Source organism: Oncorhynchus mykiss, chromosome 28 (assembly GCF_057628025.1).
Source record: "Oncorhynchus mykiss isolate SJ-2025 chromosome 28, ASM5762802v1, whole genome shotgun sequence".
Classification (NCBI taxonomy): Eukaryota; Metazoa; Chordata; class Actinopteri; order Salmoniformes; family Salmonidae; genus Oncorhynchus; species Oncorhynchus mykiss.
The window spans coordinates 32,578,685-32,593,684 of NC_143049.1; the positions used below are offsets into that span (position 1 = coordinate 32,578,685).

The 15,000-nt window shown below is 42.6% G+C and overlaps 1 protein-coding gene across 2 annotated transcripts; it reads right to left on the bottom strand.

The window, feature by feature from the left end:
• Positions 1-1,592: 1,592 nt before the first annotated feature.
• Positions 1,593-14,863, bottom strand: nilt4 (NILT4 leukocyte receptor). 2 transcript variants are annotated; one of them, NM_001160494.1, is given in 7 exon segments: positions 1,593-2,487; positions 3,022-3,071; positions 3,323-3,427; positions 5,071-5,187; positions 13,363-13,683; positions 14,142-14,471; positions 14,640-14,832. In NM_001160494.1, coding segments are annotated over 7 exon segments (1,296 nt in total). In that variant the 5' UTR covers positions 14,686-14,832; the 3' UTR covers positions 1,593-2,160.
• Between the last annotated feature and the right edge of the window lie 137 nt (positions 14,864-15,000).

The window sequence follows — 15,000 nt, forward strand, 5'->3', positions numbered from 1 at the left end:
TCGCATAATTCTATGCAAAATCAACTAATCAGCGCATATTATGTGAGAGCTCACAATTTTGAACAATCCCCGCACTTTTAGCTCAATAAAGGGTCCAATCAAAAGTGGGTTTGTAATTCTGACCAATTACTGCACTACAGTTACAGTGGAAAATGGCCCAATCCTATCACACGTCAACAACGTATTTTCCCCAGGTTGTCAGCGTATTCACATGTGAAGATGATGGGTGATTGTTGGTGGCTAACATGCAGTACAATGAACAGGAATCAATCTAATTTGCCAACAAAATAACAGCTAAAGACCGTGCAAAACAATTTCCAAATGTTTTTGGAAACAAGAGAAAGTAGGTAGGGTGGTCAGCACTCTGCTCTCCCCAGTCTAACCTTGGCTTTAGTAGGGTGGTCAGCACTCTGCTCTCCCCAGTCTAACCTTGGCTTTAGTAGGGTGGTCAACACTCTGCTCTCCCCAGTCTAACCTTGGCTTTAGTAGGGTGGTCAACACTCTGCTCTCCGCAAGTCTAACCTTGGCTTTAGTAGGGTGGTCGGCACTCTGCTCTCCCCAGTCTAACCTTGGCTTTAGTAGGGTGGTCAGCACTCTGCTCTCCCCAGTCTAACCTTGGCTTTAGTAGGGTGGTCGGCACTCTGCTCTCCCCAGTCTAACCTTGGCTTTAGTAGGGTGGACGGCACTGTGCTCTCCCCAGTCTAACCTTGGCTTTAGTAGGGTGGTCGGCACTCTGATCTCCCCAGTCTAACCTTGGCTTTAGTAGGGTGGTCGGCACTGTGCTCTCCCCAGTCTAACCTTGGCTTTAGTAGGGTGGTCAGCACTCTGCTCTCCCCAGTCTAACCTTGGCTTTAGTAAGGTGGTCAACACTCTGCTCTCCCCAGTCTAACCTTGGCTTTAGTAGGGTGGTCAGCACTCTGCTGCTCTCCCCAGTCTAACCTTGGCTTTAGTAGGGTGGTCGGCACTCTGCTCTCCCCAGTCTAACCTTGGCTTTAGTAGGGTGGTCGGCACTCTGCTCTCCCCAGTCTAACCTTGGCTTTAGTAGGGTGGTCAGCACTCTGCTCTCCCCAGTCTGTCTATGGAGAGCGCTGCTCAAAGCACGGAGTGTAATTTGTCCTCTTTGTCGTTTTAAACTCTCTGTAAAACTGCATACGGGTCACGAAAGCACAATCTTTCACGATTTTTTTGAAATGGTAATACTGTTTTAAAAGTACATATCAACCACAATACTCTGTTTCTATGTTTTCTGTTCTTTATCTCCCTTACGACCCTTTCAGAAAAAAAGTCACAATCTCAAGGATTTTGAAGACAGTTTATGCAAAATATCGATCCTCAAATTGAAAGCGATTGATCAGCTTTGAATCTATATGTTGTTTTTGAGAGACAGAGAGCGGGAGAGAGAGGGTGTGAGAGTTGGAATGGGAGGTGTATCTCATGTTGATAGCAAGCCCCAAGCCAAATGAAGAGGAGAGGTGTGTGAGTGAATGTGAGTGGATTATGACAGAGCTGTTTGTTCAGGAAAATAAACAAAATTGAGCACTTTAGATGTTTCTAATTGTTTTTGTATTACGTATTCTGCTAAAATCTTCATAAAACTGAGCACATAACTTTTTTATTGCTTTATATGAAATTAACATTTAAAAAAATTCAGAATTTCAGAAAATCTGCCACAAAATCAAGCATTTTTGGAAATCACTTTAAAAAAAGTTTTTATCCTGGAGGGGCTGATTAGCATGTTGTATATCACTAGCATGTTGTATATCACTAGCATGTTGTATATCACTAGCATGTTGTATATCACTAGCATGTTGTATATTACTAGCATGTTGTATATCACTAGCATGTGCTATATCACTAGCAGCACCATTACACCAAGCAATGTTCTGAGTATGTGTAAATGTTCTTCAATTAATCACTTAGCGAATGTTCTCCCTGTTTGGTGTTTTAGAAAATGCAAGATACATATTCGGCCGTTGTAGGAACTATGCATCGTGAAAACACTTGTAAGCCTAAGTTCCATCGCTATCGGGAACTCAGGCCCTGATCTTGTAGCTGTTTTCTAAAAGTTGTCTTTAAATTTAAAAAAATGTATTTTAATAACATGTAACTTATGATTTGTTGCCAGTGTGAATATGTCCCTTGTGATTGGTTGTCAGTGACTCAGGGGTCTCTGGGTTTGCTGACTGTATAGTAAATGGGAGGAGCCTCAGAGGTGCTGTGTGGATGATTGACAGTAGAGTAGGCGGGGCTTTGACCAATGTTGACGGTGGCATAGTAACCAGGAGAAGTGCCCTCTTTAGCGATGGCGACAGTGGCCTCATTGGGGCAGCTGGGGTCCTTGTGGAAGTTGACGTTGGCGTAGTTGAGAGAGTCAGTGGGGCTTGTGGGTAAGTTGGCAGTGGCGTAGATGGTGGTGGTCACACTACCTGAACTGGACTGTAGGGGGCGGTCCTTTATCTCCTCATAGTCACCATCACCATGACAACCCTGGAGAGGAGGAAAAGGAGGGATGGGAGGACATAATGAGAGAGGGGAGAATTAAGCGATAAGGCCTGAGGAGGTGTGGTATATTGCCAACATACCACGGCTAAGGGCTGTTCTTATGCACGACAATGTCACGCCCTGACCTTAGATATCTCTGTTTTCTATATATTTTGGTTTGGTCAGGGTGTGACTAGGGTGGGTACTCTAGTGTTGTATGTTTAGGTTTTTTTGTATGTCTAGGGTTGTTGTAGGTCTAGGGGTTTTTGTATGTCTATGTTGGCCTGATATGGTTCCCAATCAGAGACTGTTTTTCGTTGTCTCTGATTGGGGATCATATTTAGGCAAAGTCCCTTATTGATATTTTAAACTGGTACCCAACGTAAATAGAACAGTAAAAATACATGTTTAGTCATACCCCTGGTATACCACGGCTGTCAGCCAATCAGCATTCAGGGCTCGAACCACTCAGTTTACAACAGACTAGAACACTCACTCACACACACACACAAACAGACAGGCCCGCGCACACACACTGACCTCACTGTTGGTCCCGGTGTCTGTGTTCAACCTGGAAGCTGAAGAGTCAACTGTGGAACACAACAGTGTCATACACTTCACACATGTCACTATTGGGCTGCAGCAGTCTGTTCAGGAGGTTCTCAGAGCCCTGTTCACAATGAGACCTCTATTTCTCAACCAGGGTCAAAGGAGGATTGTATATGCAAATGTTTTCTTTGAAAGAAAACTGGGTGTGAAAAGCGTAATTTCCCATTATTTGACACAGTGTGTGTGTGAGTATGTTTGAGTGTGTTTGTTTATGAGAGTAAGTGTTGCTCACCTGTTTCCTTGTTGCATTTCCATCTATAGACTATGAACAGGCTGACCACAAGCACCAATAGCAGCATGACCTGAGTCCCAGATACTATGATGACCACTGATGTATCTGAACAGACAAACAGTACCATTACAACACATACTTTACAATCAGCACTTCTGTTCAACTTACATAGGGCCTTTTACACTGTGAAGTAAGATCTGCCTCTCTTCCACATCAGATGTGTAACTTTTCTGTTTACTTCCTGTCCTGACAGGATGTGGTGGCCAACATTCATGCTTCATGTCTGGGTGCAGCTATTAGCATACTGTATACACCATAGTATATAGACTAAAAGAAGGCTAGCTGTTCAAACTGTTCAAACAATTCACAAATGCTGAGTACTGGTATTAAAGTTATTCTTGCAGAGGCATGTGTCGTCGGAGAGACATTGTCTTTAACAGTAGTGTAGGAACAGTAGTGGAGAGGGTAGCAAGTTTTAAGTTCCTCGGCATACACATCACAGACAAACTGAATTGGTCCACTCACACAGACAGCATCGTGAAGAAGGCGCAGCAGCGCCTCTTCAACCTCAGGAGGCTGAAGAAATTCGGCTTGTCACCAAAAGCACTCACAAACTTCTACAGATGCACAATCGAGAGCATCCTGGCGGGCTGTATCACCGCCTGGTATGGCAACTGCACCGCCCTCAACCGTAAGGCTCTCCAGAGGGTAGTGAGGTCTGCACAACGCATCACCGGGGGCAAACTACCTGCCCTCCAGGACACCTACACCACCCGATGTCACAGGAAGGCCATAAAGATCATCAAGGACATCAACCACCCGAGCCACTGCCTGTTCACCCCGCTATCATCCAGAAGGCGAGGTCAGTACAGGTGCATCAAAGCTGGGACCGAGAGACTGAAAAACAGCTTCTATCTCAAGGCCATCAGACTGTTAAACAGCCACCACTAACACTGAGTGGCTGCTGCCAACACACTGACACTGACTCAACTCCAGCCACTTTAATAATGGGAATTGATGGGAAATGATGTAAATATATCACTAGCCACTTTAAACAATGCTACCTTATATAATGTTACTTACCCTACATTATTCATCTCATATGCATACGTATATACTGTACTCTATATCATCGACTGTATCCTTATGTAATACATGTATCACTAGCCACTTTAAACAATGCTACCTTATATAATGTTACTTACCCTACATTATTCATCTCATATGCATACGTATATACTGTACTCTATATCATCGACTGTATCCTTATGTAATACATGTATCACTAGCCACTTTAAACTATGCCACTTTGTTTACATACTCATCTCATTTGTACATACTGTACTCGATACCATCTACTGTATCTTGCCTATGCTGCTCTGTACCATCACTCATTCATATATCCTTATCCTTACATATTCTTTATCCCCTTACACTGTGTACAAGACAGTAGTTTTGGAATTGTTAGTTAGATTACTTGTTATTACTGCATTGTCGGAACTAGAAGCACAAGCATTTCGCTACACTCGCATTAACATCTGCTAACCATGTGTATGTGACAAATACATTTGATTTGATTTATACTATACCTCTGAGTGGGGAATCCGGTATAGAAGTGTCCCACACTACCTGCGGATGTGGCTTGGAAATCTGATTCCAAAGTCAAATTTGACGCAAGATACATCTCTTTACACTACAAAAATATTTTACAAACTAGCGTAGTGTAAAAAGGCTCAACGTTTATTTACCAGAACTGTTGTGTGTTGATGTTAAGATGGATGATGGTGATGACACGGATGATGGTGAGATGGAGTTGGCAGTAGGTTGGGAGGTGGCGGTAGGTGGGGAGAATAGAGTTGGTGAAACTGGGTTTGAGAGGGAGAGAAAGAGAGAATGTGTCTCATACCTACAGTATGCTTGTGTGTCTGACAGATGAACTCACCCAACTTCTATCAGAGTTGGGGTCAATTCCATTTAAATTAAAGTCATTTGAAAAGTAAACCAAATTCCAATTCCAAAGATGTTTCTATTTAGATAGGTTTCCATCCAATTGGTGACAGAATTTCATGGAAATATTCGTAAAACAGCAACTACAAAAAAAATCATTTTTTCCCACCAATGGTGTTTCCACTAAACAAATTTGTTGCGATTTGTGATGACATACTTTTCCGCTTAAATTGTCATGTACTGAATAAAAATCTAAACTTTCATGTGTTTCCGTCACATTTTAAACTCCACCTATTGTTTGTCATAAAAACTGTTACATTAAATAGCAAATGTTTCTTCTCTGGACTTGGCATGTGTGCTCTAGTCAACAGCTCATAGATACAGTAGGCTGTGAGGGTACTGGGTAGGCTAGTCTACATTATGAGATTATTATGGATAAGCACAAGAATATTTGTATTTATCAAATGGCAGTCAAACATCAATCAATATGTCACCAGAATAAAACCAGCGATACTCATTGGAAAGGAGCATCAAGCTCATTACTGTGCACTTTCACCCTCCCTGTGAAGCTCATCAAAAGTTATGTCATCTGTAGCCGAATAAACTGCATAGTTTCCAGTTGTAGTGGGAGGACCACACACCACATCATTGCGTGACTCCAAGTTTACTTCGGTATGATTGTTATTTAATAAATATTTGCGCATAAATGAGTTTCACCAGCTTTTCTCGTATTATTAATTTTACAGACACAAAAAGACCCCACCATATCGAAAGATCAAATGATCTGTCAGCGTTTATCAAATTGTACCTAAACTTAGTTTCTATCACAGATGTGATTTTTTTTCAGACTGTATGACTTTATTTGCATCAAAACAGTGGGTGGAAACGTAGTTAATGAAAAGCATAGAAGAGAATCTGCATTGCTGGTTACTTCCTGAATTGAATGAGATGTACAGTACATTAGAAAGTATTCACAACCCTTTACTTTTTACACCTTTGTTGTGTTACAGCCTGAAATTAACATTTATTAATTTTAGATTGTGTCACTGGCCTACATACAATAACCCATAATGACAAAATGGAATTATGTTTTCAGAAATCTTTACAAATGTATTTAAAATTAAAAGTTAAATTGTCTTGAGTTCGTAAGTATTCAACCCCTTTATTATGAAAAGCCTTAGTAAGTTCAGCAGTACAGTTTAACAAGTCACACAAATTGCATGGACTTACTCTGTGTGCAATAATAGTGTTTAACATGACTATCTCATCTCTGTACCCCACACATACAATAGCTCCATCAGTTGAGCAGTGAATTTCAAACAGATTCAACCACAAAGACCAGGGAGGTTTTCCAATGCCTCACAAAGAAGGGCACCTATTGGTCGATGGGAAATAAATAAACTGACGCATTTTAAAGTTATTAATTACCCTTTGAAAGGTGTATCAATACACCCAGTCACTGCAAAGATACAGGCATCCTTTCTAACTCAGTTGCCAGAGAGTAAGGAAACAGATCTGGGATTTCACCATGAGGCCAATGGTGACTTTAAAACAGTGACATCGTTTAATGGCTGTGATAGGAGGAAATTGAGCACACAAAAAAACACAGCTGCCAGACATATGAAATGAAGTATTGCTTAAGCAAGACATGGGACAAGAATAGAGCAACAGTGACAGTTACAGCAGTAAGCGTTCCTCGTCAGTGTTCACACTCAGTCTCTGTCAAGACGGTCCAGAGACGGACCACGAATCTTGAGAAATCTGTTGGAGAAGTTAGTCCTGAAGTAAATGGTAATAATAATTTCTACTAGCCATCTATGGAAGCAAAGGGGGTTGGGTGACTTCCATTCTATGAGGATAAAAATTTTTTGCAGTCACCCTTCCTCATCGGATGATCTTAGAACAGACTCAAGGAGAGCAAGTTCTGTGTCATGTTCAATGGCCCTCTCATATACCTTTGAGTACCAATCAAATATTATTAAATAGGGGGCAGAGCCAAAAAAGATGACTTAATGAACCCTCTGAGGCTTTACATGTGTCACACAGTGGGGAGACCTGAGGAGAAATTCTATGTAATTTGGAGTAATAGTCTATGCATGACTTTGTATTGTATCAATTTATATCTGCCAATGATGGAACAGGAGTGATTCTAGACAGGGCTTCTCCCCATAGATCATCTGAGATCTCAATATTTAACTCTTTACCGCAGGTCTCCTTGAGATGACTAGTAGAGGCAGTGCCCCATAGTGTAATGAATACGATGGGAGACAGAGTGCTGGTTTCAAGTGCAGGGCGCAGCAGGTGTTTATTTGTAAAGACCACAGGAGGAGGCAGGTAGCTGGGTCCAGGGAAGGTCATACACAGGGACTCCAGAAAGGTAACAGTACAGGCAGGGTACTGGCTAATAAAAGGCTAATAACGTAGTCCGGGAGATCAGGCAAGAGGTTGACGACAGGAAATCTGTACAGGCAGGGAATAGGCAAAAAGGCATCGTTAGTGAGGATGGCCAAAAATCTACAATACACAGGAGGACTAATACGAAAATGAACAGCGCTCCGACTAGAATGTGTATCAAAACAAACAACACCTCACAATGATGGGGTGCAAAGAACTGAACTAAATAGTGTGTGTGAATGACATACAGGTGTGGGAACAGGTGATCAGAATTCAGGTGGTTGGGATCTGGAGAGTGAGCTGTGTTCAGGGGATCTATGTGTTTGAGAGTTTGAGCTGGAAAGTGGGCTGGGGAGTGAGCTGCGTTCAGGGCATCTATGTGTTTGAGAGTGTAAGTTGGAAGCAGATGATACACATAGATCATCTGCAGTTCTCCTTGAGATGACCAGTAGAGGCCTTTGTGTAGTTGGAGAAAAAGGAGACAAACTGTGATGAAAAATCCCTCCCCACTGCTCCCCCAGAGGAACCCTCCCTCCCCACTGCCTCCCCAGAGAAACCCTCCCTCCCCACTGCTTCCCCAGAGAAACCCTCCCTCCCCTCTGCCTCCCCAGAGAAACCCTCCCTCCCCACTGCTTCCCCAGAGAAACCCTCCCTCCCCACTGCCTCCCCAGAGAAACCCTCCCTTCCCACCGCCTCCCCAGAGGAACCCTCCCTCCCCACTGCCTCCCCAGAGGAACCCTCCCTCCCCACTGTTTCTCCAGAGGAACCCTCCCTCCCCACTGCCTCCCCAGAGAAACCCGCCCTCCCCACTGTTTCCCCAGAGGAACCCGCCGTCCCCACTGTTTCCCCAGAGGAACCCTCCCTCCCCACTGCTTCCCCAAAAGAAGTACCCTTCTCTACATCTCACGTAAATGAGGACCGCCGGGCATGATGGCTAGAACAAACCCAATACTACGCTAGCTAGCTAGCAGCAGTCAGACTTAACTAACAGCCCTCTCCGCGGTTCTTGGAAAACAAAATAATATGCTACCGTTTATGAATAAACATCAAATCCACTGTTTGCTCAGTCAAAGTGCTGCCAATGACTGGAACGAACTACAAAAATCTCTGAAACTGGAAACACTTATCTCCCTCACTAGCTTTAAGCACCAGCTGTCAGACCAGCTCACAGATGACTGCACCTGTACATAGCCCATCTATAATTCAGCCCAAACTGTATTTTTCCCCCTACTGTATTTATTTATTTATTATGCTCCTTTGCACCCCATTATTTCTATCTCTACTTTGCACATTGTTCTACTGCAAATCTACCATTCCAGTGTTTTACTTGCTATATTTTATTTACTTCGCCACCATGGCCTTTTTTTGTTGCCTTCACCTCCCTTATCTCACCTCATTTGCTCACATCGTATATAGACTTATTTTTCAACTGTATTATTGACTGTATTTTTGTTTTACTCCATGTGTAACTCTGTGTTGTTGTATGTGTCAAACTACTTTGCTTTATCTTGGCCAGGTCGCAATTGTAAATGAGAACTTGTTCTCAACTTGCCTACCTGGTTAAATAAAGGTGAAATAAAACAAATTATGAAATAAATATCACAAAAATGTGTGGCGAGTGATTTCACCCTTTCAGGGGTTTGCTGTAGTTTTTATACGTAACTTGGTGAAGACTCCTGTCATGCAAATGTGATGAACATGTAGCTTGGCTGGAAAACACAGGCTGTATTTCACTTCTGCCTCTCTCATGGTCTGCATCATTGCTCCATCACCTCCATGGTGTAGTCGGGGAAGATGAGAACCTTTTGGTCTTTGTATTCCATAGATTGCTGTCGTCCAAGTCGTAGAATGAACTCCTTTTCCTGAAAGTGATGTACCCTTGCGATTATGGTGCGTGGCTTGGCACCTGGTGAGGGCTTTGCCTGTAGATAGCGGTGTGTACGGTCAACGATGAGCGGCTTTGGGAAGTTGTCATTGCCCAGCAGCTTGGGAATGAGCTTGGAAACAAACTCTGTGGGTTTCCCTTGTTCATCATCCTCCAAAATTCCCACAAGTTTGATGCTCAGCTTGTGATTCTTCTCTTCTCAATTGAGAACCTTGGCTTGGAGCGCCTCATTCTTCTTTTTAAGCAGCGCACTTGTGGTTTACAGACCTCCAATCTGGGTGTCATGATCAGACAGGGCCTCATCAGCCTCACCCTTCAGTTCGGCCTGTGATGTCTTTAGACACTAACTTTGTTTCAAGCCTGTCAAAATGATCATTGATAGTTTTTATTACAGCCTCTTTCATTTTTTGACACACTGCAGTGGCAGCATCTTGTTGCTGCGTATCTGGAGAGTTGTCATCACCAGACTCAAAATGGTGCTAGCTGCTGCTTACTGGGGCCTTTGCGTTAGCTGTTCGATTGTTGTTTGTCGCCATATTTTACAGTTTCACTGCTAGTTAGTGCATGGGGAATAAAATAAACAACGTGTATATTTTTGGGAAATAAAAGAAAGATTAAAAAATCTGCGGAGAGGAGATCTGAAGGAACGCTTCTACCCCATTCGCAGGCGCACTAGTGCCACTGTCACGCCCTGACCTTAGAAATCATTTTAATTCTCTATTTGGTTAGGTCAGGGTGTGACTAGGGTGGACAATCAATGTTTTCTATTTCTTTGTTGGCCTGGTATGGTTCCCAATCAGAGGTAGCTGTCTATCATTGTCTCTGATTGGGGGTCATATTTAGGCAGCCCTTTCCCACCTATTGTTTGTGGGATCTTGTTTTTGTGTAGCTGCCTGTGAGCAGCCCAGAACGTCATGTTTCATTTTCTTCTATATTATTTTTGGTGAGTTTCATATTTATTAAACATGTGGAACTCTAAGTACGCTGCACCTTGGTCCATTCATTTAGATGAGCATGACAGCCGCCGAATAAAAACAATTCTAAGCATGCATCCTGTTTGCAATGAGGCGCTAATGTAAAACTGCAAAGAAAGGGTCACCGACTTTATGTCCTGAATAGAAAGCATTATGTTTGTGGCAAATTCGACACAACACAACACTCATGGTGGCTGCATCACGTTATGTGTATGCTTGTTATTAGCAAAGACTAGAGATTTTTTTAGGATAAAAATAAATGGAATAGAGCTAAGCACAGGCAAACTCCTAGATGAAAACCTGGTTCAGTCTGCCTTCCAAAAGACACTGGGAGACAAATTCACCTTTTAGTAGGACAATAACCTAAAACACAAGGCCAAATATACACTGGAGTTGGACATTGAATGCTCCTGAGTGGTTACACTTAAATCAGCTTGAAAATATATGGCAAGACTTAAACATGGCTGTCTAGCAATGATCATCAACCAACTTGACAGAACTTTTTTAAAGAATAATGTCCAAATATTGTACAATCCAGGTGTGCAAAGCTCTTAGAGACTTACCCAGAAAGACTCGCAGCTGTAATCACTGCCAAATGTGATTCTAACATGTATTGACTCAGGGATTTGAATAGTTATGTAAATTTGATTTTTCTGTATTTAATTTTCAATACATTTGCTACAATTATTGTGTGCCAATTTCTTCAATTTTGAAGTCGGACTGTATTGCAACAAAATGTGTAATAAGTCAAGGTGTATGAATACTTTCTGAATGCACTGTAAATGTACCCTGATCGCTGCAATCGCTGACAGGCGTATAGAAGGAAGTGTGGTTTCTGCTCTTCCTGTTCAGATATTTTAGTTGTCATTTAGCCAACTACATGTATCTCTCCCTCTCTCTCATACACAGGTGCTAGGTGGAGGTTGCTAAGGATGATTGAGTTGGTGAAGCTGGGTTTGTTACTGTGCTTGTAGTAGTTTCTGTTGTGGTTACTGTTGGGGCTGCTAAAAAACTAAGTATTTTTGTTGTCATCTCTCTCTCTCTCTCTCTCTCTCTCTCAGATATGGGAGTTTATCAATATTGGATTTGTTTTAAAATTCTTTGTGGGTCTGTGTATTTTGAGGGAAATGTGTGTCTCTAATATGGTCGTACATTTGACAGGAGGTTAGGTAGTGCTTCTCAGTTTCCACCTCTTTCATCTCTTGAGAGCCAGGCCTGGATTCGGCAGCCTCTGTCAATAGCAAGGCTATGCTCACTGAGTCTGCACATAGTCAAAGCTTTCCTTAAGTTTGGGTCAGTCACAGGGGTCAGGTATTCTGCCACTGTGTACTCTCTGTTTAGGGCCAAATAGCGTTCTAGTTTGCTGATATTTGTTGTTAATTCTTTCTAATGTGTCAAGTAATTATCTTTTAGTTTTCTCATGATTTAGTTGGGTGTAATTGTGTTGCTGTCCTGGGGCTCTGTAGGGCCTGTTTATGTTTGTGAAAAGAGCCCCAGGACCAGCTTGCTTAGGGGACTCTTCTCCAGGTTAAACTCTCTGTAGGTGATGGCTTTGTTACGGAAGGTTTAGGAATCGCTTCATTTTAGGTGGTTCTAGAATGTAACTGCTCTTTTCTGGATTTTTATCAATTGCTGGTATTGGCCTAATTCTGCTCTGCATGCATTATTAGGTGTTTTACATTGTACTCAGAGGATATTTTTTCAGAAATATGCATGCACTATCAAATTTGGTGTTTTTCCTATTTTGTGAATTCTTGGTTGGTGAGCAGACCCCAGACCTCACAACCACCATTCCTTTTGATGGCGTAGAAGGCCCTTCTTGTCTTGTCTCTCAGAGCTTCACAGCTTTATGGAAGTTACCTGTGGCACTGATGTTTAGGCCAAGGTATGTCTAGTATTTTTGTCTGCTCTAGGGCAACGGTGTCTAGATTAAATTTGTATTTGTGGTCCTGGCAACTGTATTATTTTTGGAACACCATTATTTTTGTCTTACTGAGATTTACTTTCTGGGGTCTCTTTCTCTCTCTCTCCCTTTCTCGTTTGCTCTCTCGCTCGCTCCCAGCCCTCTCTCTGTCTCTTTTTATCTCTCTCTCTCTCCTAAATATAACACAGTTGAAGACGGTTGAGTAATACTGTATGAGCTATGCCAAACGAATGTTCTTTTATATTCTTGATAAAATCTTAACTGCCATGACAGGTTTCCGAGACAGATGTAGAAACATTTAATAGATTACATAGGAAGTTAAGATGTGTTCCAGTTGTTTTTAACACCTCAACTCACACAGGCACACCCAGCCCTCTCCCTCATTATATTCCTGTCACACCCTGATCTGCCTCACCTGTCCTTGTGCTTGTCTCCACCCCCCTCCAGGTGTCACCCATCTTCCCCATTATCCCCTGGGAATTTATACCTGTGTTTTCTGTCTGTCTGTGCCAGTTCGTATTGTTTGCCAAGTCAACCAGTGGTTTTCTCTCAGCTCCTGGTTTTTCCTAGTCTCTCTTTTTCTCATCCTCCTGGTTTTTGACCCTTGCCTGTCCTGACTCTGAGCCCGCCTGCCTGACCACTCTGCCTGCCCCTGACCTCGAGCCTGCCTGCCGCCCTGTACCGTTTTGGACTCTGCCCTGACTATGACCTCTGGCCTGTCCCCAACCTGCCTTTTGTCTATCCCTTGGATTATAATAAATACCAGAGCTCCAACCATCTGCCTCCAGTGTCTGCATCTGGGTCTCGCCTTGTGTCGTTGTAATTCCATCTAAGCTTCTCACTTCACTGACACACAACTGTGTCCTGATCAATCTGTCTCACAATGCAAAACAGGCTAATTAAAAAGCAGTCTTACTCTTTATATCAAGCTGGACTGCTGACAGGGTATCGAGAGCTTGGTTGTTCTGTACACCACAGAGATATCGCCCAGCATCCTCTTGGGTTAGTCTGGTGATGGTCACGGTGAATGCTCCGGCTGTCCTGTTGTCGAACAGTGAGAACCTCCCATTCTGGCTTTTGGTTGTTGTCACTTTTACATCATCTATGCACCTCGTCTGTGTCGTCACTTTGCAGAAGTATTTCTCATTGTCTTCAGTTTTTTCATCATACATACAATGGATGGAGACTGTCTGTTCTTCATAGCCAGTCACTGCAGTGTGATTCTCACAGCACCAATCTGTCATTTTAAACACACATGCAGGCCTAGAGCTCAGAAATAAGTTCAGCCAATTTATTATAAATATATACCATAAGAAGTAAGGTTTGGAAACTCCAATGACAAAGAATTATACACCATGAAACTTCCTTGTCTAATGTGTTAGTTATCTGTGATCTGTCCTCCAATACATACAAAATACATGTGTGTTTGATCCCACTGTTCACGGAAGTTGAATGAGCGGACTAATTTAGGGCATTCCAACTTGAGATGAATAACTTTATGTTGATGATCATGTAAATCATGCATTGAGGTTGAGTCAATTAAAAATACAGTATGCATGAACTGTTAAGCAATGTGTAGGGATCTCAAGTTGGGAGTCGGGCTAATAGCAGAGACCTCATTAGGAATGTTTAATGTAAAATGTTGAGTATGAAAGTGGTAATGTTTTGATGATGAGAATCAGAGGTTTACAGTACCTCCATACACTTCAGGGTCCAGTCCAAATCGTTCCACTCCACACCAGTATGTTCCAGCATCATCTGACATCAGGTTGGTGATGGTCACAATGAAGACTCTGACCCCTTTGTCATCCTGTAGGGAGTATCTCCATTTAGAGCTTCGTTCTTCATCCTCAGTCTCAATATCATTGTCTCCCAAAAATGTTATACACTCCATTTTGCTGCCTTTACAGAGGTACTTCTGGTGGCTCCTCCACTCCTCTCTATAGGGGCATCTGATCTCTGCCTTGCCTCCCTTATATCTTTCCACTGTGATCAACTCTGCTGAATACACACTCCACATAGCAGCTGTAGGACACACCAACAGTCTCATTACAAACAGTGCAAACACCCTAGCTTCCATTTCACATACTGTAAGTGAGTGAATGGAGTTACACTGTAAAATGTTACAACCAAATGTATCCAACTCTAGCGAGGAGTCATTGGAGAAGTGTTCATTCAGTCTGATGTACTCACCTAAGAGGAGGACAACCTTCAGTGTGAGGACCAGCAGGATAACCATGATGACTTGTGGCTCCCAGCTAGTTCAAGTCTCTTTAGACCCTGTACATCCTGTTTACTCCAGTACCCTCAATACCTCTACGTCCAGTTACCACCCCAGTACAGGAAGGTCTGCTCCTGCAGTGTGCATGAGAACCCCTCTGAGAGTGAGTGTGTCTACTCTGAGCCACAGAAGTCCTGCTGTTTCACTTCGTACTTCCTGAAACCATTTCACTTCTCAGTAACACTTTATAATAACGTCCGGCAATAAACAATTTGTAAGACATTTATATACAGTTTACTCACCATTTATTAATCATTTATTCCTACAATATAT